Source organism: Corvus cornix, chromosome 1A (assembly GCF_000738735.6).
Source record: "Corvus cornix cornix isolate S_Up_H32 chromosome 1A, ASM73873v5, whole genome shotgun sequence".
NCBI classification, from domain to species: domain Eukaryota; kingdom Metazoa; phylum Chordata; class Aves; order Passeriformes; family Corvidae; genus Corvus; species Corvus cornix.
Window position 1 is genome coordinate 49,608,778 of NC_047057.1, and position 27,984 is coordinate 49,636,761.

The following is a 27,984-nucleotide window of genomic DNA, read 5'->3' on the forward strand; positions in this document are numbered from 1 at the left end:
TGTGTACCCACTTCTGTCACCCAGCTCCATCCCAACAGAAGAATCGGGTTTTGAAGAAAAAAAGAGGCCTGGGCACATTGCTGCCGGTTCCTTCCCTATGCCACAGGGAGTATGATATATATGCCCTTGCTCTTGCAAAAGGGAAATATCACACATGTATGATCAATACTGATGCTGGGGAAAGCTCCCACCTGTCCTTCTATAGCAAACTCTACTAGGACAGCAAGAGCATGGGATTGTTTTTTGTTTCTTAAATCATTACTCTTATTTTCTGGGAGTTGTATCTGTGTAGTAATTTAAGATGGCAGCTTTCCAAGGCTTTGCTGTGGTTCTAATTTAATTGAGTATGCTGTTTAATTTTTTAACTTGAGCTTTTTCCTCATATTCAAAAGGACTCCCGTTGTCCTTTATTATTAATGAGATCAAAGCAAGCAGAATGGCTGCCATTTCTCCTTAGTCTGGAAGTGAAACTATCCATAGTAGAAAAGCTCAGTGCTGTCTGCACTTGTCAGCAGCCCTGAAAGCAATACCATCAGCAAAGCATCTGCCTTTCTTTGGTCTGGTGAGCAGGAATAATGCTCTGCCAGAAAAAACAGATGAGGAAACAAGGATGGCACCTGCAGAACAGGGGACAGGCTGAAGAGTTACTGTGGGGTGGGGCACTGGAGCGTGCACAATGCAGGGCAGAAAACCTGAGGGGGAAAAAAATAGGTTTCTTTTTCTAATGTGTGGAAAATTGTGCCTCTTCCAGGCAGCCCAGGTGAAAAAGAAAAAAAAAAAAAAACCGACCACAAAAGTTGCCATCAATTTTGATTAGGAATTTAAAGATGCAGTATGACTTTGTACTCTCATACACTCTGGAATGTGGTTGTATTATTCCCCCTTCGTGGCTTCCTTCCCAAAGTTTCCAAAACAGGTGTTTCATGGAGAAGCATACAGTTATATTTCCATAAAAACCAGAACAACAAAAACTCACCAGAAACTCCATGCGTATCTGAGTTTTAACTGGACAGCTCACTGACACTTGCACAGGGGCCAGAGTCCAGGGTGCCAGGACCCAAGGGTAGAAAGCAAGAATAATTCTGAAAGGGAGCATCATCAGTAAGAAAGAGGAGGAAAAAACCAGCTGAAAGATAGCATAAAACTGAGACCGGTAGAAAAATGTGGTCACTGAAAATCTCAGTGCAAGGCAGAATGAAGGTGATGGTGGGGAAAATGTGGGGAAGATCTTATGTGGCAGGGAGTGGGAAGCTCTCTGGGAGGTTTCTTGGCTCGTGGGCCAGCACTGCGCGCAGCAGGACGTGCTCTGTCCTCACACGGAGCTCTCAGGAGCTGCGCTCTTTTCCTCGCCCCGATCAGCCAAGACCCTGCAGAGAGAGCTGCGTGGGGAGGCAGGAGGGAGATGACGGCAGCAGCGGGCTGTGAGTACCAGAAGGAAGAGCTGTGAAGGGAAATGGCCCAGGGTCACCCCGCGTGAGGTGGTGTGAACCCTGAGGAAGGCGGCAGGAGCTGTTCCCATGATTTTGCCTCCAGCAGCTCGGGAACAAAGAGCAGCCACGCTGGGTGAGCCAAGCTCTTTTTTCTTTACTACTCAAAGCTGATTACTTGCAAACCCCATGACTCACTCACTGTCCCAGCTCTGCTTCTGCAACAGTTAGCAGCAAAGTCAACCCAGGTTTGTGAGTACGGCTTTCTGTGTCACCTCCTCAGGGGAAATCTGCCAGCAGTTTCCCTGTGGCTGCCACGGGATCAGTTGCTGGGAGTTCAAGGTGGGGCTGTGTGGGCAAAGCCCTCAGGACCATGCCTGGGAACAATTCCTGGTACTGGGAGATGATCTTTTTGGGGACACTAAAAAATTATGTGCAGGCTCCACCACAGAAAGAAGACCCATTTGCTCAGGAGCTACAACAGTATTTAGTCCACTGTGCTATTTTCTTTTTGCATGAGGAAGGAAAGGCGATCAAAATTCCAGTGGATTTCATCAAGCACAAATGACCCTTCTAATAACACCAGGTTCTCTCTTCCTCACTCCAGAAAAAGCCAGGGCTTTTCTTCTAGTGCTGCCCTAAAGAGACTCATGGATTGGTAGAGGAAAGTAAACACTGAGGCTTGCTTTCTTTTTTTTCCTGAAAGAGAGCAAAATGTTCTCTCTTTTATGACTGCTGTTCTGGATTCCAGAACCTTGCTAAACAGAGTGGTCCCTCTCAAGAGCCCTCAGCAGCTCAGTTCTAGTCTGCTTCCTCTCCTTGGACCACACTTGATTTCTGCTGCTGGATTGCTTATTGTCGCTGAGGGTCTTACAGAGCCTAATCCAGTCCTGGTATCTGTTGTAACCTATGGTCCTGCTTCCACAGGGTAGTGCTAATGCTCAAAGAGCAAGGCAAATACACATTTAAGCTTCTTTTCCAAGATATTCCAGACCAGAGAGGTGTTCAAGAAGACAGGGAGACTGTGTTTACTGAGGGAGCCCAACTCTGCAGAAGACTTTCTGTTGCAGCAATTGCTTTTGCAGCACTATTCAATGCAAACACCCTACAGCGTTTCCAAGGGTGTCCTCATGTTAACAACACTGCTGTGCATGGGTGAATTCCTAGTTACTTATACCAAGCACTACTTACGTGGGAGATCTTGAAACAAGATGGAACCTGCCTGGAACAACACCCTCATTTTGGCTGCAGGGTGCAGCATCTGCAGCTGGCGCCTGTGCTTGTCTGTCTCTCTCTTTGTTCTTGTGAGTCTGTCTCCTTGGATGCAAAGAGGAAGCTGTTGGTCATACTGGGTTGTCAGTAATTCCAGTTTAAATCCAGCGTAACCCCACTGGGTGCAGGGAAATTAATCTGGCTTTGCAGAAGCATAACTTTAACTCTGTGGCTGAATCAACATCTTTAAACATGGTGTAGAAATTGGTGAGAAACCAGTAGAGATCGCCCCAACTTTTCCTTCCAGAAAACTTTGATTTGTTGGAATGCTGCAGTCATAAATACAGAACAAAGGAAGTTAATATATTACAGTGTCCTCATTGTAAAAAGGCAATGGCAAGTGCTTTGAGAAACTAGGAGACAGGTCATTATTTCAGTGCAATGCCTGTCAGACATCTGCCTACGTAGCTCTCCAGAACGTTATTTTTTAACTTCCTTCCTATGAGATTTGTTAGACTGTGAAGGAGAACCTCAAACGAGTGGTAGCATAATTTACCAAGTCCTAAAAAGTTCTATTGGTGAATTGCCTTGCATTGTACTGAGGCAATGGACTAGACGACCTAGTGACCTTTTCCATTTCTAATGTCTATGATTATGGCTGTTATCCCTCAGGACACTAAACAGAGATATTTTCTTCCTTTCAGTGGCAAAATGTCACTAATGGCCACTCTAAATCAGAGCAATTGATCCTTCTGCAGTTGTGTTGTGCACTTAGCAAGGCAGCTATAGATGATCATGCTTTGTTTGGATTTGCTGTTTTCTGTTTCTGTAGTGCAAGTGCTCAGCACAAGGGGACTGTCAGCCAGGAGAAAGATTTTCTGGTAGGAGATTAAGGATAACTAAGGAAATGGTTGCATGACCTATAAAGAGAGGATCATAAATATTGCAACAATAAAACCAATAGCTCCTTCGAAGTTTAAATAGCTTTTCTTTTCAAACACTTGAAGTAAGTGCCCTTTTCCCAAGGTTGTCTAGCACCTACACTTTAAGATTTCACACAGTTTCACCAAATATATTGTAACTTCTCAGGGAACCAGCTTTTTCTTTTAAATAATCTTTCTTTGTGGAAGCATCCCCTCCAAAAAAAGTTACATCCCAGAAAGTTGCTTATCCTTTCCTCTAGTAGTGAAGTTTCAGAAAAGCTAGAGCATAACAACAATAAAATAGCCCCTGCTGTGTTGTGTTTCTTAAGCACAACACCCACCAAACAATGCAAGCAGGGGCAAGTATGGTTCTGCCCTTTATAACCAAGCAGCAGCACGTACCTTTTCTTGCATCTTAGGGGGAACCTCAGACACAAGGGTCTGCCTACATAAACCCTCTGCTAGAACATTTATATTCCTCACAATCCCAAGTGTATAAAATCCCACACCTCTGCTGCTGCAGCTCTGCTGTCACAGACAACTGACATTCCTATTCCCCACACCCTGATAGTGTGGAAGACGGCCTTTGTTTCTAATGCTTGGTGTAAGATCCAGCTCTGGAGTAAGCAGCTTGCTCTCCCGTGTGCTCAGTTTTTTTTCCCCTGTTCTCCATGCTGCCATGAGTCTGTAGCCAGCTCAGGAGAAGCATAAACCAGTGTGTTCCAGCAGCCAGATCTCACAGAAGTGTTCCTATTTCTTTATCACCCCGTGTTCTCATGTACGTTTAGCTCATATGTGTTACCCCTTGGGCTGGGAGTACTGCTTCAGGCACTTTTAAACAAAAGTATCACAGTAGAAAGGCTGGAGCATCCTGGTATTAGTGCTGCATCCTGCAATCAGTTGGCTGTTGGTCTGATTGCAGAGAGCAATATCCTTGCTAGAAAAGCCACTCCAGTCTGGGAAATCAAATAGCTGAAGAACATTCATTTAACACACAGCAGGCACGTGCCAAGTCCACCCCCAAGCCCATGCAAAATGCTGATCAGTCCACAGTCCACTGGTGCAACACTTTTCTTTCTTACACATTGGAAATTTGCAACTCAGAAGCTACCTTACTTTAAATAAAGTAAAAGGACAAAGGCCCCTCTGAATAGAATCAATGCTCATAAATGGGAAATATCCTTAACCTGACCTCCCAGATCCTTCCCTATGCTACTGGACATAAGTGCATTAAAATCAGCTCTCATTTTTGTGTTCTAGGTTTCAAGCTCTCTGTAATAGTCACAATCCTCATTATGCAAATGTTGTATTTTGCCTCTATGCTTTCTGCACAAATTCTTTTGGTTGTGTTTTCCTGGCTATGTGCAATTTCACACATCCAATGAAATTTCAGCCTCTATAAAAAAATTGTCCAGTGTTTATAAAATCATTGCTTTCAACACTCCCTGTCATCTAGAAGTTTCTGCTTGCTACCTGAGGCAGGCAGGAGAGCTGTTTTATAGCTACAATTCTCCTACCAGTGACAATTCTAACACTTTAGGAAAAGAAAATAAAACCTGACAAGTCAGATGAAAGGCAGAAGTTGACACTGCAGACAGACAGGCTGGAAAGGGAGAAAGGAGTAGAATTAGAAACATCTCCAAAACTCAAGACATTAACACATTATGTGATTGAGTTTAGGACACACCAGCTACTATGCCCCTAAGTTCTTGTGCAGACACTTCCACCTACTCTGTTACTTCCTTATCTTGCTGAAAAGCACTGCAAATTTGCCCACATTTGGATGCTGGGTGCTGTACGTTGTGCTGTGGTTTTCTGTAACCCAACTCCCCAAGCACACATGCCCAGACTTGTGAGAAAGATGAGAAATACGTGTTGTGCAAAGAGTTAGGTAAACATGTCCCAGCCTTGCTACAGGCAGAAAGGCTTTACCATTTCATCTGCATCCGTAGGTTTCTCTTCCAAGATGGTTCCTACAGTCACTGACTCTGCTTTTCCTAAGCCTTGCTTATTAATGAGGATTTCCAAATTTGCATTTCTTCAGCAGGCTAAGGACAGGGGACATAAGGTCTAGAGACACAAAGAGGTCATTCAGTCCTGGACTGCTCCCTGATTTTGCAAGACCACAGACAATAGTGTCAAGAAACAAAATGGTAATATTAGAGTAGCAGGAAAATGAGGGGAAGGACAAGCTTATCTTTCTTTCTCAGAGAACCTCCCTAAAACAGGTGCAGAAAAAGAAACATCACATAGTGATGGTGGTGCTAATGCTATAAAGAAGCTCAGGATCCACAGAGCCCTGAGATACCCTGTAAAACAAGCTTGGATTAGATAGACTCCTCTTATACAGTACAAATGCAATTGCTACATGGATTTAAAACACTGAAAGATGAAGATTTTGTTTACTGCAAATACTTTTTTATGTACCCTAATGCCCAAAAGTAAAATAGAGGCTGGATTTATTCTGAAACATGGTCAGGAATTTTAAAACAGGCTTTTGTACACACAAACAAAGGGAGCATGGGAAACAAGAGCTTGTGAGTTACTTAAATGTCAAGGATTACATTGTACCAGGTAAAACTGAAATGCAGCACAGGGACTCAGTTTCATAAATTAAATGTCATTGCTGATGGGTACAAATTATATAAGAAAGATGGAAAGGGACACCGAAGTGGCACTTTGTCAGATGCATTTATAGCTGCAGCAAGATACATTTCAGCTGCAAAGTAATAAAAAAAAAAGAAAAAAAAGAAAAAAAAAGAAAGAAAAACTAAAGTGGACGTCTGCTGCAGCCTACTCCAGCAGCAAGAAAGCAGGAATGAATTAGTCTCTCTTAAGGTACTCAAAGCCACAGAACACTGTACTTGTGGAGAATTTAGCTGCCCACATTTCTTTTAACAAATAGCACCAAACACTGACCAAAGATGCTTACCTGTTACACAGAAACCTGCTCTAATCCAGACAGTACAGGTTCTTGACAAATAAACAATAAAAATCTCCCCAACCCAGGAACTGTAGCAGAGATATTACAAGTGACACTCATGAACACAGTATCTAAATGTAATACAGTATAGAGTTTATTTGTTTCACTTAGAAAAGGTCTCCCACATAATTAACTGGACACATATACATTAAATATACAAATGCATACCAAAGAAACACAGAAGGCACACATTCAGCCAAGAGGCTCCTTCTGAACCACTCACCATTTCAGGCCAGAAGGAGAGAGCTGTGAGCCCCAGCTTACTTTCTGTCCAAAAGCATGACCATAGCTGCAGGCCCCACAGAGCGCCACACAGATCAGCCAAGGAGGGAACGAGATCCAGAGGACAGGCGTCCTCTTGGGATTGTACAGGGTCAGGATACAGAAGCCAAAGAGAGCTTATCTGGCTCTTTTGAGTAGCAACAGAACTGCTGTCTCCCATCTTTCCCACCCCCTCAGGAGGTTGGTGACTTGCTTACAGGAGGGGCCATCTTGGGCAAGGACCAAATGACAGCTTATTTGAAGACTGCTGTACCTTCAACCACTGCTAGCAGTCTTCCAACATAATTCCTAAGCACTGCTCTTTGCCCCTCTGACCCCCAGCACCATTAACCACATTTTATCTGGAGAGCAAGAGAGGCTCATTTTACAGGTCACAGCCTCAGGTTTCTAGCACCCACCAGGAACCACAATTAGCAAAAAAGTAGTCAAAATCAATGTGGTCACCTCACCCAGACTCACTTCTGTTGCCATAGGAGCAAGTAAATAGCCCAAGTTCAGCTGATTTTATCTTCAGGGAAGAACAAGTTCCACCAGAGCCTGAAACCTCCACTCTGGATCAACAAGGCTGTGTGCATCCTCAGAGTCATGCTGAGTTTAAGGAGCAGATTTATATCATGCAAAAAAGCAAGTTTGTTCTCTCAAATTAAGTAATTAAGCAGTGCGTGATAAGCCTAAGGAATTCTACTAGCCCCTGGAGTCAAGGCATGAGACTGACTTCCACGGAAAGAATTTGAAAACAAGTGAACATTACCTTTCAGGAACTGGTGTGGCAGCAAAGCAGACAAGCAGATGAGAGACTTTCTCTGGAAAGGATATCCTGTTAGTTGACAGGTTAAAGTAAAGAGCTCTGACATCCACCATAGGGAAGAGAAAGTAAAGCACATTAATGCGTAAGCGTAGAAGGAAAGGAAGGGCAAGTGAAATCAGCCTCTTGGACTATTTGTGAATTCACTTCAGCCAAGATGAAGCAACAAGGAGATAAAGGACTTCCTGGAAAACCTGACCATATATATCAACATGGTGCTAATTAGTTAATTAACCTATTGCACAACTTAAAAAAATAAATATTTTAAAAGCCTGGGAGGACAAGGAAGCACCAGATGACACTGTTCTTATCAAAACAAAAAGTGGAACAACATCAGCCTAATAAATTTATGTCTGATCTTTACTAACAAAGTGAAATAAATACGAAGAGAGAAAAAAAAAAAGGCTCCCAAATGTCTGGAGAGTAACCAAAGTATGGCAAAATCAAACTGCTTTCGACAATCCTACAAACACAGTGAGTAGGTTTTGGCACATGAGCTACACACAGGAAGCCAACATGATAACTCAGCTATCAAGTTACTTCTACATCCAAGTGGTGGTGTCATTTCCAACACCTCTTTTTCCCCCATTACCAGGAACAATTTTATGAAATACTGCTCATAATATGAGCTGACAGACCCAGCTGTAAAACTACAGCTTGTTCCCAGAAGGCTGTATGGAATATTATATAGAGTAGGAAGCATTTAACCCTCGAAGTGAGGATGAGTATGTTTAACAGAGGGCACAATACCTTTGGTATTTTAGTGTCTCAAGACATTCTGCATGGTAAATAGAGTAAAACAAACCTGCTTGCCATTCAAGTTAAATATAGTTCAAGGAAAGGCAATTAATCAATTAGTGTATGAATCAATTGCATTTTATCATCAACCACAGACAGCTGTTTGAGTGTAACAACCACTACTGCAAGCCAGCACCTGAAAGAATCTTTGGATCAGTTGCTTCTGTGCTGGGAGCGCATCAATTGCCTTTGCTGTGAATTTGTTGTGCAGTGAAAAACCCAGATCATTTCTTTAAACAAAAAGCAAGAAAATTAAACCTGTGTTTTTCTGATGTTTAAATATTTTTTTTGGCAAGTAGCCATGTTAGTTTTCAGGTATATTCTAATAACTAGGATCTAATTTTTTTAGGTATCACAAGAGGACTTACTTATGACAGCAGAGTATGTAATTTAGATGGCAAGAAAGCAGAGTGAAATGTCAATCTGCCCACTGCAGAGACAAAAACAATCTGTTTATCCACTCTGTTAGCCAGTAGAACTGGAAAAGGGATAGTGAACAAGAGGATAGAAGTGCCAGTCAGATCCCACAGTAGCTATGAGGAAATCATCAAGAAAACCATTAAAACAGCCTGACAACAGTTCTTTTTTGTACCATGCAATGAATTTAGGGTTTGTTACCACAGAACACTTTGGAGGCGAAAAGTAGGAAAGGATTTTTAGAAAGGGACTAAGTGCATTCATTAAGGCCGGGTCCAGAAGGAACTGCCAGAAAGCTGAGGAAGTCCATAGACTGCTGGAATGGTGTCAGAGAAAGACCTCTGTATATACAAGCTTTGTATTTTATGCTTCTGTGATCACCTGTTACAGGCTGTTCTCAGAGGCAGAACAGCAGATCAGATGGCCTTTGGTCTGATTGCACACAATGCTTCTTATGGATCAAAGCTCTCAATTTTAGCATGATTTAGGCTTTGGAAAGGTTAACTTTAAAAAAAGAGTGCATTTGAAAAGCTTGCATGCCTCCTCTGCTTCCTCTTTCAACTCTCAAAGATGTGCTCCTTAATCATTCAGTTTCCATGAATGGTAAAAGTATTGCTGAATTAGCAACAAAGAGGATTTTATAACAGCCACTAAAGTCTGTGTTATTGCTCCCAGACCCTGCCCAGTCCTCCTTATCAGGTATTTCTCCTGACTCAGTCTCAACTGCATGTTAAACATTGCCCTATATTCCATTTTTCTCTTTACCACATTCTTGCTAAATCACTTTGTTCGACTGCTACGTTTATGACATGAAACAGTTCAGATACTGATCTGTTGGCCACTGTTAGCTAAACCCTTCTCCCAGACCACTCATTTCTGCATGGGTGAGTGACAACAGGAATCTACAGGAGGAGTCCTTATGGACGAAGGATTGATACACTGTCTGTAAACATCCCTATTTCACCAGAATTTGCCACTTCAATTGGATTCAGCCTTATAGCCAGTCAGATCAATACATTTTTGCAGTGCAGTAAACAATGCAACACAGTGATTCCAAGTCTGTAGCTAGACAGACCGAAGTAGCAGCACAAGTAAGTCAGAAAATCTCCTGCATTTCTCTGGGCACAGAGCGAGCTCTGAGACCAGTCATCACAGTTGTTTTTATATATAAAATAAGTGTGCACATAGACATATGGACTAATACATTCATCACTAACCCTCTGTTAAGGGACCGACTACCCAAAGTCTGCTCTTCACACAGTAAATGTGCTTTAGCTGGGGGTGCCAGATGCATCCAGGACCTGCAGTGGCTTTACAGATCATTGCATGAGGATATGGCTGTAGGTTCAAAATCAGTCAAGAAGTTACTGTTCCAGCTTGTGATTCACTCTTTAGTCCTCCAGACAATCCTTCCCAATCAAGATAACACACAGGTAGATTGTTTGTTTTTATCACTCATAGTGGAGTTTGGATTCAGGTTACCTGGAATGAAAAGAAGTTAAAGTACTGTTAATGTTAAGTAAATAAGACCTGGATAAAGTTTGGACTCACGCTTCACTCTCTTTTTTTACTATACACCTTGTGTTAGACCTACATTATTCTGCACTCTATCGTGGCTTCTTTTCTATTGCAGTGAAATGAAGAAACATTAAAATAAGAGCAAATGCAGAGTATATTGTGGAGAAAACCATTGGAGAAGTATTTCCAGGCTTTGGCTTGTACCCAATCCAGCTTCAGTGGTATCATCAGATCCCAGCTGGCACTGAAAAATAGTCTGGTCATGCCTTGGGTGGGAAGTTTTCCAAAGAGTGAGGTATGGAAAAACCCCACCAAAAACACAAGGTCATCTCATCCATTTGATACCCACACACATTCTCAGTAGGTTTTTTTCACATTTTGTTTCAAACATTTCTAGTGCCAGTATTTCCACCATTGCCTTTGCAAGACAAATCTCAAGGCCTCAAGGTCTCTCACTAAAGTGGCACAGCATGCTGCCTCAATTTTTTATAATCTTATGTTTTTTCACTGCTTACTCTATGAATTTCTTCTGCTCCCAGTATCTGTACCTTTCAATGCTTGCACTTCTGTCTGGTCTCCTTCATTACAGCCAGATGCTGATCTGGGTGTTCCAGCATATTTGTTTCAAGCGCTGTACAAAAGTGTGTTCAGAGGCTTTTGCCAGTAAGGGAGCTCATCTGTGCTCTGAGCTCAGCAAAGCTTGCATGACTCTAGTGCAGGGCAGCAGGGACTGAGAGGGGCTGCCATGTGGCTTGGAATCACTCTGAGCAAGGGCAGGCCCCACTCATGTATTTGTACAGAAGGAAGGTACATGTGCATCTCCCAAGCACTTGGAGCCAGCTGCCAGTTCAGAGTGAAAACAGAGAGGGAAAGTTGCCACAGGTCATGGTGACATGCCACTGAGAAGTCTCAGCCTTGCTAAGTTTAGGGAGCATTCAACTCAAGCACTACCTCTGAATTGGGTTTCAAGTGGATAATTCTTAATGTCACTCCCTTGCTCGTGGGTATTTGATCAATGCTGTCCTTACCTGTAGGTAATGGGGAAGAGAAGAGCTCTCTTTTCTCCCCCTCCTTCTCTCCACTTTCTTCCACACTGCATCTTCTTGATGTTCATGTGGGAGGTTGCACTGCAACCTGCCCTCACTTACGTGGCTGCTGTGTGCTACTGCCTCCTCCCCCATCTCCCCACAGCATTTCATTCCATCTGTCCCCCTCTGACACATCCTGCACGTTACTATCAATTTTATCATTACTCCTGTCTCCTCCCCACCCCTCTTTCCTTCCCTGTCTGTATCACATTCAAGACCCTCATGTTTATTTTGAAAGATGTCTGTGCTTCTCTGCTTAATTTCAACTCCCAGCCCTTTTATTCTTGTCACTTTCTACTCTTGTCTTCTGACCTTTTTCTACATATCCCTCTACAGTTAGAGCAAACATCCTCCTTGTATGTATCCAACAACGTTTCCCTCTTTCTCTTTAGAAAAGAGGCTGAAAATTCCAGTTACCCCACCCTTCCATGACCTCACTTTGGCTGAAAAACACTGGTGATAACTAAGCAGATATTTCAACGCCATTGCAGTGCCCACTGTAAATCCCATTTCTTGTTGCAAGAAGCACACAAAACTGAAACACAAAATCCTGCTACTAAGTGTATGTATTCCACAGCCATCACTCATGAGGAATGAAGGTTGATACATGGAACAGCTCAGGACAGCAGACCCTTCTGAACAAGCCCACTTTGCTTCTTCCAAGGGAGAACACTAAACAAAAAGTCAGCACCTTCTGAATGCACACAGCTTTCAGACTTTTGCAGTGTCTCCCAGAAACTGCATGAGACATCACTATCTTTGCTGATCACAGTCTGCCCAGCATCAGCTTAAAATTAACAAGGTTCTGGTCAGGTTCAGAGCTGCTCTGGTGTTCCTCAGCAGGCAACAGTGAAATTCAAGGTTCTGTTTATTTGATGATGTGGTTTGAGAAAGCCTTGTAAGACAATGTACAACTTCCATGCAGTGTGCTAGGACAATACCTCAGGGTGTTTATTCAGATACTTAGTTTTAGACATTACTGTCTGTAGCCCTTGTATTTTCCAGACTCCCAATTCTGACTCACAGGTATCCTTTTCTAGCATGTAAATACTGCATCAGATTTTTGGACTCCATCACAGCACACACTTTCATCATTTCCCTTCCCAGTTCAGATTCTCTTCATCATCATTTGCTCCTACAAGACTGAATCTGACTTATAGCCCACTTGAATAATGTCTTTCAATTACTCTATGAGCTACTCGGGTGTGAATCTGGTCTCTCCATGCATTTGCAAGGTGGGATGTGTCTCTGTGGTACTAGAGAATTAATAGTGACTTTGGAGGATGTGTGCACAGGCAGACCCACGGGGCTTAAGTGTGCTGTTTAATCTTTACAAAAGGTAAGGGCAGCTATTTCAAACTGTGAAGCTCTGAATAATTGCATCCTAACCTGCCTGCATACCAAGTACCTTCTCCTTCCTTTCCACTTCTTACCTCTCTTCTGTCACCCCGAGTATCACAGCACCAGTTTTTACTAGCCTTGCTCAAAGACAAACTTTTAAAACTAAGTCAGTCCTCAAGTTACCCAAGAACAAAATGCCTGCTTGCTTTATACTGAAGCTGGAACTCTATTCCATGGCTATGTTCAAGAATTTTTTATTAAATCCTAATGATGTATGTGCTACTGATCAAATAGCTGCAGGATCTTCTGGGTAACTGATTTTTTTCCTGTTCTTGATGAGTCTCCATCTATCTAATGTGCCCTCTACCATCTCTGCTCACATGCCACTATGGGATTATTAGACTAGAGAAGTTTTCTCTCAAGAACAGTGATTTAATTCGAGAGCGACACACAAGCCATGATCTTCCTCCAGCCTTTTATGACACCAGATGGCTGAAGTCTACTTACACCATACTTCAAAAGCTGTGGAGTCTCCCACTATCACCATGAACAGGCATTCTCAATTTGCATAAACCAAAAATACTAGCAAGGACTCACTGGAAAGATTAGTCAGGTCAGAAGATGCACTGGGAAAGAAGGCTGGGGTGCTAGACCTCAGCACCTTCCCTGGACCTGTTCTCAATTCTTCCTTCCCCCTTATTGAAAGAGTTGACAGTCTGCAGGAAGTAACAGTGGCAATAAATAGAACGTGAACATAATAGCATGGTAATGTCTCTGTGGAAATGGTCTAGACCAAGCATCAGACTGTCTGGCACAGATCCCCTCTGTTAAAAGGAGCAGGGACATCCCTGCTGCCCGGCTGGCGCAATGCTCCAGCAGGGTGCACCGCCCCACTGTTCAACCCAAGACATCAGCCTCCCGTGCCTTAAGCTGGGCCTAATTCCATCAGGACATTGTGGCAATGCCAGGGCGGCTGCTTAAAAGAGGTGACGGTGAGAATCTCTGATCCTGCCAAGCGCTGACGAATCAGAGATTACACGATTCTCTCCTTCTGTCACTAGAGGGTAGTGCAAGCCCTCAGGTCCATCCCTGCGAGTGGAAATGTCCATGCATCTCCCCACAGGTCTTCACTGATTTTGCTTTTCCTGGCTTTGAGGAATGGGGCCCACCAGCACATAATGTCCATGCTCAAGACTTACTTGCAGAAACGACCTCTTTAGACCAGGGTTTACGTCTGCCTCCCCAAATGCCAAACACAGATCCTAAAATGGATCTACTACAATCTTAAATACAGTTCCTCTCTCTTGTGTTCATTTGGCATTTTTGAGTCTGTCCTTCATTCACCCAGAAATATTTCCAGGAACCTAATTAATCACTGTTGTTGACTGTCCCAATACCCTTCTTTTCTTCTTGGTCTCAAGAGAATGTCTTTCCATTTCACATCATGGTAGTTGAAAAGGAATTCAGTCTCTCTAAATCTGCATTTTGCATTCATCAGAGCATGGGATGGTCTCTGGCCAGACAAGTAGAGGTGAAATTTTCTCCTGGGAATTAGTTTGTTTTCCTGATAGTGCAGGATGTATTGACACCCAACACAGCTCACTGAGATGAAGACAACGAGGCTGAATAGTCCACAGATTTACTTCCATCTCACAAAACATGTAAAATGTTGGAGAGTTAGCTATGAACCCATAAATTGTAGAAATCTTTATTATTTGTGTCTTCAACTGATTGAAGCCTTGGAAGGACTTCATGAAAATATCGATCATGCATTAGCAAAGAAGGAACAGTTGAGATCTAGTGATGTACTTCTTTGTAGCTTCTATATTCATGACCTTCTCCCCCATTTCAGATGGTGGTAGAAGAGCAAATTAAAAAGACTTGCCCCCTCTCCTCCACTCCTTGTCCCCTCACGTCAACATAAACACGTTTTCCTCCCTTCTCCACCAGGAATTTGTCACAGTAAATACACCTGCCTAAACTCTAATGAGGAAAGGAGGGATTACACTGAAAATCTGTCTGTGGCCTGCTAGCCACTACAATAGTGAACATAGTGCTGCTGTTTATTAGGGAAATGCACTTCATGCACTGAACACTGGTTAACACAAGGCACTGTTCACCTTTCTCTCCCTTTGTTGCTCAGAAGTATAAGAGACACCCACATGAGAGGTACCAACTTTACAGTAAGACTGCCATTAAATTGCTTTTAACTTAAATCGCCTGTATCTTTTGATACAACTTCTATTCTTTGATCTCTCCCATTTTGATTCCAAGGAAATAAGAGGATCTACTCACAAGTGCCTATAGTGGGTATGTTTGCATCAATCAGCCAAGCTCAGAACAAGGGACACAGAAAGCAGAGTATGCTGGTAAAAGGTTGTACCTGAGTTGCCTCCAGTGCTCCGAACACTAGCATGGCCAATGCTGAGCCTCTCATATTCCAGTTTCATGTTCCCAAGGTCTTCTCCCGAATGTCCTTCACTGGCAAAAGAATTGGCCTCAATGCTTGAGCCTGGAGACCGCTTGGCCTTGCGGCTGAAAAGCCCACTGGCAAACCGTTTTCCTTGCTTTGCATTGGTCTGTGCATCTTCTTTCTTTATGTCGCGAATAGACTCTCTGGATTTGGATTTATTTTTCAGGTCCATGTGGAGCCGGGACAACAGTTTCTGGGGGCTCCGATTCAGCTTGTTCAAGTTCTCTAGAGGTGGATCTATTTCTGGGAACACTTGCTCCAAAGTGACTAAGTCATTCAGGAACTGATTTAACCGTTTCTTTGACTCACTTGTTTCCTCCTTTTCCATGTTTCCCTGATTGTCTTGCCTATGCCGTGAAGCCCAGAGCATCATATCACCACGGGTTGCCCCTGCTACTAAACCATACTTGGGGTTAATGAACTTCCGAGCCACGGTGGAGGAATGAAAGCCTGGCTTCCCAATTCCAAGGAGGAATGGGTTAGCAATACCCAGCTCCTTGTATAAATTAACTTCCTCTGAGATGGCATAGAGCTCACGAAACTCAATGTCGAACATCTCCACGTGCTGTCCTGTCAAGACGAGCAGGATGTTTCTGTCAATGTGGGATGAAGTCCATGTGAAGCTAAGAGGAGAAAACAGAACCAACATTAGATTTTGGGGTGCATACTTGACCCAGCCCACCTAACAAAACCTAAGACACTACATGGGAATATGTACCATTGTGCCATTTTCCCTTACATCCTTGGCCAGACAGGCCACAATAGATACATGGTGCAACATTATTCTCATTTAGACATGCAGACCAGATCTGGGAGAAAAGGCCCTGAAACTCTGAAGGACAGTTTACCCTTTTTAAAAAGGCAACACTGCATCAACAGGAAGAGTCTCTGGACTGAAAACCTCACTGAAGAGAACTGAGTACAGGACTGGTGGGGAGTCCTTGCAGACCCCTACCTGATGCAGTGTGGAACTGTCTGTCTCTAGCCCTCTGAAATGGTCTGCCAGCATGGCTACATTCCATTCTCTGAGAAGGGCTCTATGCCACCTTCTCTGTTGTCCCACTCCAGTTTCTACAGATGCCACACAGATTACAGAAGCTGGGATAAGAAGGGGAGTGACATGTGAAGAAGACTCTCAAGCAAAGTCATGGCCATTCTTTAAATAAATGCCTTAATGCCTTAAGCAAGAGTAACCCACCTGTATGATCCAGTGGCCACCTTTTCACCATCCACCATCAGGAATCGGGATGCCAATGTGCCTCTGATCTTCCCCGATGGCATGTAGAACCCAACTCCCGTCACAGAGCGTATGCGGATATTCTAACCAGGAGGTGAAAAGACAAAATGTCACAATAAATAGGGCAGAAAATTAGATAATTGCCAGCTCCAAGTCTTAACATGTCACTCACATTATCTCACTACTTCTGGGACTACAGCTCATTTTATATCAGCCACCAGAAGGGCTGCAAATGGAAAGCACAAGGCTGTAAGTCCTATTGTCATCCCCTGTCTACACAGGTCACTCCTCTCTATCAGTTTATAGCCCTGTCCAAGGGGTCAGCATCTTCAAAACCCTGCCTGCTGTCTTCAGCTATTCACTTGAGCCACTGGCAAGACAATGCTGTCAGATAAGTGTCTCATCTAATGTCCTGAATAGATCAGTGAAGAAGAATTTCTGAAGATGAGGAAGAAAAATCTTTTTATAAAATGAATGGAAGTAGCTAGAAAAAGAATACCTCTCCCCAAACCTCACATCTCATACCCTTTGGTCAGCAAACCCACAAGAAATAAAACGAAGCACTATCATACACAGAAAACCCACAAAGTTAAGGTTACATGATTCTCAACAATAGACCAGGGCCTTTGCATACTGTAAGGGTATATTTGCACATTAGACTGAGTGTTACTCTGCTCATGGTCCTGGCTGCACAAAGCTGAACTGCCAAAGTGTCTAACATGAAACATTCCCCCCTCCCCTCACCCCAAACCCAAAACCACTGAATGTCAGAATAAGTCTGGAGCAAATTACTTGTCACTCTGACACACAAATCTAGAAAATTTTCTTCATTCCACCATATTTTATTTTTGGTAAGGATTCCTTAACAGTGAAAAGCTAAAAGGCACTGTGAACTGGAGTCATAAATCCAGGGCTGGGAGTCAGATAGTCCCAGGCGTAGTGGCAGTTCTGATACTATTCCATGTGATGTTCTGGGAAAGTCAATTCACCTTTGCTTCATTCTTCCCCCATCTGCAGAGCAGAAGAATCAGGAGGATTTGGCTAATGCTAGCACAGCCTCAGATCCCACAAAGAGCCAAGTCCTATTACTATAAACCTCACTGACAGCTTAAATATTGATAGGCTGTAGAAATAAGCATGCAGGAATGAGTGATTATATGAATGCAGATTTCTTTCAAAAGCTGTTTTTCTGAATATAACTCGTACCTTTTGAATCCGCTTCTATTTCCCCCACTAGAACACAGCAGTGGAAATACAAATTCTGACTAACAGTAACTGATGATAGTACTGTTTTGCATTCAGCTGTTGCTTGATCTGTCTGGAGTCCTGTGTGGGCATTAGTTAATTAATGCTCCCAACACTGCTGAAAGTATTATTACCCTGTTTTAAAGATGAGGAGCCTAAGAGAGAAAAAGATGAAGGGGCTTGCCCAAGGCCTAGCAGTGAGTCATATGTGTGGGATGCTGAAAGCAGGTTGGGTAGAGCACAGGAGAAAGGGTGCCCTTTCCAGTAGTTAAAATAACATTTGTAGTTGGCTGGCTGGTCACCTGAAATAATTTTTTTTCCCTTGCTGATTAATGTTGGATGTGGCATTTGCCAAATCATGGTATGCTGACTGCACGAGGCAAGAAGTCACTCAACGGCTCTGACGTGATATGTACTCCTGTGAATCAGGAAGTATCAGCCTGTGTGAGCAGAAAGTTTCCCAGCATATGTGGAGTGTGGATCTTATTGTGTTTGAATGTTCTATCACCTTCTTTTGTGGAAAGAAAGCACACTTGAATTTCTGCAGTAACTGAGCTGTACGTAACACTTAGAGAGGCACAGAGGGGATAGAACTGAACAGCTGAGCACATAAACCTCCCTGAATAAAGTAGGTACAGGAGTGCATTAATACATCTTGAAATGCAGAGAACAAGCACAAAGTCATATAAACATCAAGTCACTTAACAGGTTATTTTTATAATATTTTCTGCCTTGAAGGATCTTGGAGCACTTGTAGACTGCTATGTCAAGCAGTACAGAAGAAGAACAAGCCTGGGTTCATGTACTGAAGACTGCACAGTAACAAAAGAGGAAAGATAAATATAAATGAGGTGAGATTTCAGGCATTTTCAGAGGGCACTAGAGTTACAGTAGCAACAAGTATTTTGGGTAGAGGACCAGTTAGCTCACCAGATAGAAGTGACCCCTCCAGATCCGTATTATTGCAGAAGCCTCCTTAAGGTTTGTTTTGTCATATCCTGGCTTATGGGAGCTGCAGTCTGCATTAAATTTCCATGTTTCCTTTCCACAGACTTGCACCGCTCCTCATCACAAGCAGTGACTAACACCTCCCTGGCTGCAGCTTAATATGGCTGGTAACAGTCAAGCCTGACGGAGCATCCTAATACAAATAGTAAGGAATTGGTCTTCCTTGCTTTATTGTGACACACTTTTAAACGTCACTCTGAAGCCACAGAAAGCTAAATTAGACCCAATTTAGAAAGTCAGTAATGCTGTGACTGACTTGGGAGATGTAGGTTGTAGTGCTTACAAACTGGGGCTGAGTAGGGGGATACATAAGACAGACCCTAAAGGGAGGTGTTGTAACTGCTTCCACCAGGGAATCCTGTGTGTACCTTCCCTCTTAGAATTGGGAAATCCTGTGTTTGCCCTTGACAGTTTAGGAAAAGGCATGCTTATTGACAAAATAGCATAACTTGCAAGTATTCAAGTAGAACAGGATGGAATGCAACTAGCTGGGACATGGCCTGCCAAGATCATTACTAACTATTATCTATTTGTGTCTTTACAAAAAGAGAACACTGCAAGCTCCCATTCTCAGAAGGTCACAAGCAGCCTAGAAGAATACTCTAGCAGACCATTAAAAAACCAACAGCGCTGCACTACAGCACATTCAGCTTCTCCTTCATCTGAGGTAGGAATCAATGACAAAACCCATAAAATACTGAAATGAAATTCCAAAAGTTTCTTAGGCAGAAGCTTTTTAGACTTTCTGAAGTGAGAGGAGAAACTTCTTATGTGTTGGGAGAATGAAGGTAAAAATTAATGTGAAGGTGAACTTCCTGCAGATAAGTCATTCCCTGGGCTTGCTTGGAACTCTAGGAGAACTCTCTGTCTTTGGGCAGGAGTGTCTGTTACTGTGGTCAGGGTTAACAGGAACATGAGGACAAAAAGCCCTTATCTGACAGCTGGGGAGAACATTCACCCTCAGGTCCTGAAAAAAGAGGAATTTTTGAGGGGCTGTGAATTTTGTGTCTATGAGGACTCTGATTCACTGTGATCTCTGAAGAACACTCTTGTGTCAAATGTAACAGAAGTCTGACAAACCATGTCCTGTAGGCTCAGGAAGCCACATGACTCATACACACAAGACATGCTCTTACAAACAACCCATGAACATTCTGATGATTGAATTAAAATACATTTCTAGTGAACTCTGGCCTTCAGACAAAAATTGAGGTTTTCTCTATTCATGCTTGGAGTTGGTAAAGAACTCTTACTCTTTGCAGGGTGAGGTACTGTCTTCCTACAGCAGTTGCCCTCCCATGAGACTGTCAGCAGATCATGATACCTTGCCATCCCTACAAAAATAATGCAATAGCCAGGAATTTTGTGAAAATGCCCGACACTGTACATGGACAAAGGGCAAAACCCAGTGTAAACAGTAAATCTCCCTGTATTAGGACTGTTGAAGTATTCACTCTGCATTGGATGAACAGGGAAATGGGACCAAAAGGGCAGGAAACACAGAACAAAACGAGTATCTGGTGGTGACAGAAGACAGAATAAACATTGTGACCCTGCAGTTCATGGGAGTGCATCATCTCTCTCCCCCTGGGATCAGAACTTGCCGCTAAACCTTAGAGTTACATCTCATGCGGCTCCAACTTTCCGAGAAAAAAAGCCATCCTCTGGATCTTGCACGAGCATTCCAAAGGAAAGGTGGGCAGAAGGCAGGAAAGAGTATGAAATACCATTGCTGGCAAACTAAGTCTGGTGAAAACTGGTGAAAATCTTCTAGAATAAAGCAAAATGGTAATGTAAGAAGGAAATAACATTTTCCCTGTTGCTGAAAATCTGTAGTAGAAACTCAGACATCAAAGCAGATGTCAGGAGAAAGACTAATAGATAAGAAATGGGTGAACGATAGAGCTAACTCAGCAATTTCAATATCCTCTGTGATCAAACAGTGCGGGACAAAACGATTCTGCCTGAACAAGACCAGAGGCCCAGCTTGCTTTCTTGCTTTAAATCTGGATCTTCAACCCTTGGCACTTTACATCAAAGAGGAAGGGCTGGGGGGAGTCCTCAAGGGGAAGCCTTAACCTTGCTTGAGCTTCCTTGGGTATCCAAAGCCTGTTGCCAGGGAAATCCCTACATGATGGTTTCTGCTACACTGACCCAAGCAGCAGCATAGGTACATCCAAGGCAGCCTTGAGATAAGAGAGCATCTTCCTTGAGAGGCAAATGACTTGTTTCCCGTTCCATGAAGAATCTCCCTGGTCATTCCATAGAACCATATACGGAATTAACTGCATTGACCTTAGCAAGACTAACAGAAGCCTAAGCCATACTGGAAAAAAACTACAACAACCTTCAGGGGAATTTAAGATCCAGCATGAGATACTTGTGAAAAGAGGGGAAAAATTTGAAGGACAGCAATCTGAGGGCTGAAGCTCTGCAGAATAGTGAACAACTAGGTCAAAGGATGTTAAAAATTTCTTCTCGGTGGACTCCCTTCAACTCAGCTTGCACTGTTTTTAGCTGAAGAAGTCTAATGAAAACCAGCATGGGCTGCTATGAAAGAAGGGAATCACAGAAGGGACGCAGAAAAGTTTTCTCCTTCTTTTGATTGCATCAGTTCTAACTGTACCTCCTTGGAAAGAGTCATAGAACTAGACTGCTGCAGGACCTAGGCACTGCTGTAGCACGTCACTGAGATCACTGGTTGAGGAGTGTAAAGTCTGTGTAGACCTGTGGAGAAGGATAAGAGGAAGAGCAGAAGGGGACCACTTACTGTTTAGAGACAGAAAAGACAGACTGAAAGGAACTCACCTCTCCAATAGCATCACAACTCTTTCTAAAAATGCCAGGACATCTTTTCATTCACTCTGTCCAGGAGTTAAAATATTGTAGCACTGAAGACATCATTTCTGTACATGATGACACGGTGAGAAAAGTACTGGGAAACTGGTACCAGAGCAAATGGAACTACTGCTGTGATTTCACAGTTATGTACCAAAGAGACACAAGCCTGGGACACACACAATACCACTGGCACTTGAAACAGGTCTGTTATAATGATGTCTGTGTCTTGCTTTCAAAGACACCAGGGGGAAGGAACTTCTGTTACTGTTTTGGAGAAAGATGAGAAAACTTCTCGGCTGGATGTCTTTTTTGATGAAACTCAGAGCAGAGTGGTAGTTCACAGGAGCACTGTTCAGATATATGCAGGTAATTTTCATCCAGATTTAAGACAGCTCTCCTAAAATGATTAATATGAGACTCTATAATCTTCAGAGCTTTTTGAGTTTTGGTTGTGTTTTGGGGTTTTTTTAACTATTAATTGAGTTTTTATGGAAGATCCACCCTTCCTTCAGGCAAAAAGCACTTCCCCCCCCCCCCCCCCCCCGCTACTACTCAGAACGGTTGGATCACAAAGAGGGGTGAGTCTGGCACCCTATAGGTTGTTTCCAACCTAGCAACTTTTTTCAGTATTCAGAACAAGTCTGTAGTGGCAACAGTGACTAAAACGATGCAGAAAAAAAAGCAAGGAATACAATACTAACTAGAAACACACAAAGGATTTCAGTCCATACATAATGGAGTGAGATCCCTCTGAGGCTGCTTCTGCCAACCAAGCTAGACTGACTACTCTGCTGTGCTGCATGCACTGTATGAAGGCATGCTCTGATGTGGGACTGGGCAGCAGCTGTGCCCCTCAATCCCTTAAATTCTCCTGCAGAGGAGGACTACAAGGTCATTCACTCCTGGATGATCACTGCTGGATAGGAAAGTCTTGATTTCACAGAGTATATGTGTCCTGTAAGAGGGATCCCTGCAGACAACTCAAAGCTACCGGGACTCTAGTTTGGATCCTCACATAGAAGACCTATAGGAATTTCCTCTGATAATTTTCTCCCCAAACAGGAATTTTTAGGTCACAAGAGCCAAGAAAATATACAGATCCCTGTCTTGGGTGAAAGGCAAAAAACCCCAAATCTTTCCTTTTTCTTTCCTTCTCTATTATCAAGCCACTCTGTTATCCCTCTGTGCTCCATCAACCCTCTCTAAGAGCTGTGGTATGACTTGTAGCGAGGAAGAGATGTGTTTGCCGGTCCGAGCGAGTTCCAAGATTCATTACAACCACGAAAGGCCATTGACCTGCAGGAGATAATGGTTCAGTACTGAATATCTTACCCGGATCTGCAAGTCACTGAGCTCAAGACATCTGCACATTTCCAGGAAGAGCTTCACACCCTCCTCATCTAGGATTATATAGACTGGGATCCAGCGCTTATATGCTGCATCGACAATATCACGGAAGATGTCCCGGTCTGTAAATACATCCATGACCACTGCAATAATCTGGAAACAAGAAGATGGTAGGCAGACAAATAAATAAATAAATATTAGGAACTGAAAGGAAGGCCCGTCCCAGTGGTGCAAAATAAAGGAGAGCACTGATACCAGGTAATGGAGGGGAAGCCTGTAGGGAGATGAAAGTACAGGGATGTACATGCCCAAGCACTACCAATAATTGTAATTTTCTGGGTTAGCTGCTGCACTTTGGAAGGAACTTAGTAAATGCCTATGAGAGTTCTCCTTCTTCCAGGGGGAGATGACTTATTTCAGCAGCCTGAGGAATGCCAAAGCCAAATACCTAGTTTTTCCTCTGTATTGAGAAACTTCCATTGTCTCTGTAAGGATTCACTTAAATGAAGAAGAGCACTGAAAACAGATTGAAAAAAGAAGACTGAAAACACAACTTTAACACTTAACCTGAAGGTGTGTAATGGAAGAATGAATGTGCAGAGGAATCAGGGCCTGCATCCTCAACCACCATGCATAGTGCAGACAACAATAATTCTATTTTCTTTTTTTTCCCCCCAGTTCCCTGCGAAAAGTCTGCTCTCAGGGCTGGCTTCCCAAGGAATAGTTTATAGAGCTCAAACATAAACACCTCATATTCCTCAGGAAGGGACTGGAGTGTGGTCAAGATTTGGAGGCAAAATGATCATTCCCTCTCTTTACATATACTGTTTTTCTGGTAGAAAATGAAACCTTCTTTCCACGCATAGATTTTACATAAAAACAAAAGGTTTCACTGATGTGAGAGACAAGCCTGAACATTTATAGGATGAGTAACAACAAAAAGAAGAAGGTTGTGGGTAACTTTATGCTGATCTTACAGAAAGGGAGACAAAGACAAAACATGTATCTTTTACACCATTAGGAATACCAATTCATTTTTCCGCCTGAGTTATTCTTCCCAACATTTTAAAGGTTATCAATGGAGGAAACTACTGTTTTCCTAGTCCCTCTGCATAACATCAGCGTGCCAGGTCAGAGCTGTCATGCTGACAGTATGCTGGGAATAGAGTTGCCTAAATTTTAATTTCCCCCGTGCTGGGGATCACAGTAATAAGCCCAGCTGTGCTGGGGATGGCATATACAGGTGTGAATGGAGCTAAATACTGAATCACACAGCAGGATTTCCTTCACTTGATGCATGGGAGAGGTGCAGCACTCCTGCAGGAGCCCCCTAAGGAAGGGGGGAATAATTCTCCTCAGAGACCTCTTTCCTATGAAAAACGCCCTTGGACAAGTGGCTTTTGGGAAAGTGGTGCCACGGTAAACATCCCCCACTGTGTCTGCTGAGTCTCTGCTTGTTCGGCCAACAACAACCAGCACATCTGCTCTGTCAGGCTCCTTCTGTCAACACTGCTTACACCAGCTTTTCTTACTTAGAAAAAGAAAAAAGAGCTGACATTGCATTTATGCTCATCATTAACATGTAAGTTCCTGATACAGGTGAGCTATGGTGGAGCTACATCATACTAAGTCCCACAGTGACTTCAATTAGGCAGGACTTCAGGTCCTGCCTTGGTTCTCCCTTCCCAGCAAGATGCAGGGAATGTTACCAGAACCTCTGAAAATTAAAATACAGTGAACTTGTGCCACTTTGTTTCTGAACAACTTCATATACAGGCAAATCATAATTAAAGGCATGACCACTTCTTGCATTAACTCAGGCCTGTTATGCTCCCTCTCCCCCCACACACAGTGGTATGGATGGAGTTATGTAGGAGCAAGGATTCCAGATAATATTCATTTGAAGTAAGAGCATCCACATAGGGAATGGATAGCAGAAGCACAAACGTCTTTTCTCTCCATCCGCTCCACTTGCAATGAGTGTAATGATTGCAGAAATTACAGCCCATCCTGGACAAACCATTAATTCTCAGTACCGGCTTTGCATGTGAAGGGCTGGTTCCTTCCAGGCTGTGGGGCCCTGGGTCAGTTCAGGCTTCTTTGCAAGACTGTGGGCCAGTGAGAACAGCAGTCAAAACTTCCCATGGGCAACTCCTGTTGTTGTGTTTGCCATCTCAAACCCCTGTCACTGCTGGTGATCTGTCAAGATCACCTAGCAGCGTTCTCAAGCACAGCAAGTCAGAGCATGAGTGTCTACCCCTGCAAGATGTTTTCCCCATTTCTCTTCCTATCCTATGGGTAATAAACTTATCTGTAGGGCCCATAGGTGTGCCTAGCTCTTAGTAGGAATTTTAAGATTGGCAAGTTAATGCTTGCTAATCTCATTGCAGCAAGGTAGCTTAATTAACATATGTTTGTAAAATACTGATGATAAGCCACCCACAGGCATGTGCCACATATTACCAGTATCTGTTTAGACCCTCCTCGGAAAAAACAAACCCAACAACCCCCCCTCTCATCTGCTGATTAAAAAGCTGCTACCTGGAGACTTTTTTTGCCCGGGCCAGCTCAGCTGAACACAATAGGCATAGTTATCTATTAAAAGGACCATTAAACACGCAAATGGCTGTTCAACATGAAACCAGCTTTGGGCTGGGAGGGGCACAGTTTGTCCAGTCAGTGAAAAAATAAAAATCTACAAAGGAATTAATTATTTCTAGGTGCCAGGCACGGCTATTGAAAAAAAAAACAACCTTTCCCAGTTCTTGAATGGTCTATAGAAGCCTTCGTAGCAGTGCAAAGAGGAAGTGAATTTGCACTAGATCGGAGTGTAAGGATTTTACAGCTTCTGTCTTCTAAATGACTGATCACACCAGTAACTGAATAGAGTTACAGGGTGTGCACAATTTCTGAGAGCAGGGAGCTGAGAAGATCTGCCAGATTAATACCTCTCTGTAAAGTTTTCTGTGTTTCCCGGCAGATTCGGTTTGAACAAGTCTGCAAAAGTTGTGCATATATAGTGTGTGCTGGCAGAGGGGAACAGGTGGAGGAGGAAATAACTGCTGAATTATAAAGCAGAAAACCCAGAAAGCTGCAAAACCAAGCGCAGGAATGTTTCTTACACTGTTCTCCCCTCTACCCAAGAGTTGTGTCAGCTCTGACGGGGATCTTTTCCGGGGTGGTTTTCCCCGGGAATTTCACCCACATCCGGGGTGGGTGACAAAACCCCTCGTCATTGCCCCCACCTGTTCAACGCAAGCTCTTGTAGCATCGTGGCTGGTTTGTTTCCTTGCCAGAGGAGCCCTATCACCACCAGCAGTCATTTCCAGGCAAAGATAAATGGGAGGAGCAGCCGTGTATTGTCTGCACTTTGGCTACTTGTAGTCCAGGCTGGATGGTGTTGAGACCACAAAAAATAAACCCAAAACCCCCACCATCCCATAAACAAACACGCTACCCTGTCTTTATCTAGGGATACCTGCACACACCGGAGGGGTGGCTGTAACAGCATCATGACCTGCCTTCCTCTACATCCGGGAATGAGGCCGGGACAGGACAACGCGAACCACGGGTACAGAACCCCAGCTGAGGGGAGGTGGAGGGGTTTGCAGAGCTTTAACCCCATCACAGGCATCATCTTGGGCAAAGCGTAACACGGCCGGCAACAAGGCGCAGGGAACGCCTGGTGCCTGGTGGACGCCGACCATTGCATGGCCAACGCGCTCCTCGTGCTTTGTAACGAGGGCAGCCCGGCCGCGGCGGCTCTCGCCTGCCTTCCACCCCACATCCCGAGCCAGAGCCCCGGCGCGGGTGAGGGCGGGCAGGGCTGACCCTTCGGGCCGTACCTTCTGCGCCTGCTGGATCATCTCCCGCACCACCTCCTTCAGGTGCGGCGCGCTCTCCTCCTTGCGCGGGTGCGTGAAGAGGGACACCCGGCTGATGCCGCGGTAGAAGGTCTTGTCGGTCCAGCCCAAGTCCAGCGGGGGCACCTCGGTGTCCGAGCACTCGGGCCAGTAGGCCAACGACAGGGTCTCGCCGCCGGGTCCCCGCGCCACCTTGCCGCCCTCCCGGGGGTCGTCGTAGCCCCGCCAGCCGCCCCGCAGGTCCTGTAGCTCCCGGCCGGAGAGGAAATCGCGGAGCTGCTCCTTCCTCAGCGCCTCCCGGTACGCGGCCTCGCCGCGGGTCACCAGCGCCTCCAGGGCTCGGCGCTGCTCCTCGCTGTAGTAGAAGCGGGCCTGGGTTTCGGTCACCTTCTCGTTGACGTGCAGCTCGTCCAGCAGGAGCACCTGGGACTCCGCCATGCCGCCGGCAGCCCCAGCGCAGCGCCGGCCGGCCGGGAGCGAGGGCAGGAGCTGCGGCAGGAGGGAGAGGCAGGGCCGGGACCGCCTCACCTGGCCTGCCCGAGCCCGCCCCGACGGGTGGGGCGGCCGCTGCCCCGGGCCCTGGGGACACGGCTGTCCCCGCCGCCCTGCCTCTCTCCCAGACCCCTGCGTGGCCCCTGGGGAGGGGGGTACGGATCGCGGGGAGAAGAGTTTCTGGGAAAAGGAGAACAACCTGACCTAAGAGATGCAGGATGAGATGTAAGATAAAGGGAAGAGACTGGTTATGCGGCGGCCTAAACCAGCTTCGAGAGATGTGGGTTAGAAATCTTTAACTAACTTGTGAAATTGCATCCTAGGAGTGAACTTAGTGCATTGAAATGGGAAAACAGCACCTCCGAGGGAAGACCCTCACCCACTGAACACACGAATTTGGAATACCCTGTACCTTTAAACCGAGGCAGGGAATGAGAAGGCAGTAGTAGTTTAGCCAGGTAGTGATGTAGATTCATTATGCAAATGCTGCCTGAATAGGATTGTATAAATATGCTTGCAAATGTATACATTGTATATGTATGTATAAATACGCTTCCTTGCTTTGTGGATTTACCACTTCGCACCCATCTCTGCGCAGACATGAAATAAAATCCAGTATCTTAACTCTGTGTGTGGATCAGCTTCCCCACGGGGAAAAGAACCCAGATTTGGGACAATACCTTG

At 44.3% G+C, this 27,984-nt stretch overlaps 1 protein-coding gene and 1 long non-coding RNA gene across 2 annotated transcripts; one reads left to right on the top strand and one right to left on the bottom strand.

Moving 5' to 3' along the window:
- The first annotated feature begins 929 nt into the window (after positions 1–929).
- LOC120411931 lies at positions 930–26,944 on the top strand. The gene is made up of 4 exons (XR_005604522.1): positions 930–1,563; positions 18,488–18,600; positions 19,306–19,424; positions 26,418–26,944. It is a non-coding gene; the product is annotated as an uncharacterized LOC120411931 (long non-coding RNA).
- On the bottom strand, positions 6,618–27,421 carry FAM83F (family with sequence similarity 83 member F). Its single transcript, XM_039571297.1, has 5 exons — positions 26,791–27,421; positions 22,931–23,098; positions 16,466–16,587; positions 15,178–15,890; positions 6,618–10,329 (listed from the first exon to the last, which is right to left on the bottom strand). The coding sequence occupies exons 1-5, from the start codon at positions 27,244–27,246 to the stop codon at positions 10,265–10,267; spliced, it is 1,524 nt and encodes a 507-aa protein (XP_039427231.1). The 5' UTR covers positions 27,247–27,421; the 3' UTR covers positions 6,618–10,264.
- Positions 27,422–27,984: the final 563 nt, after the last annotated feature.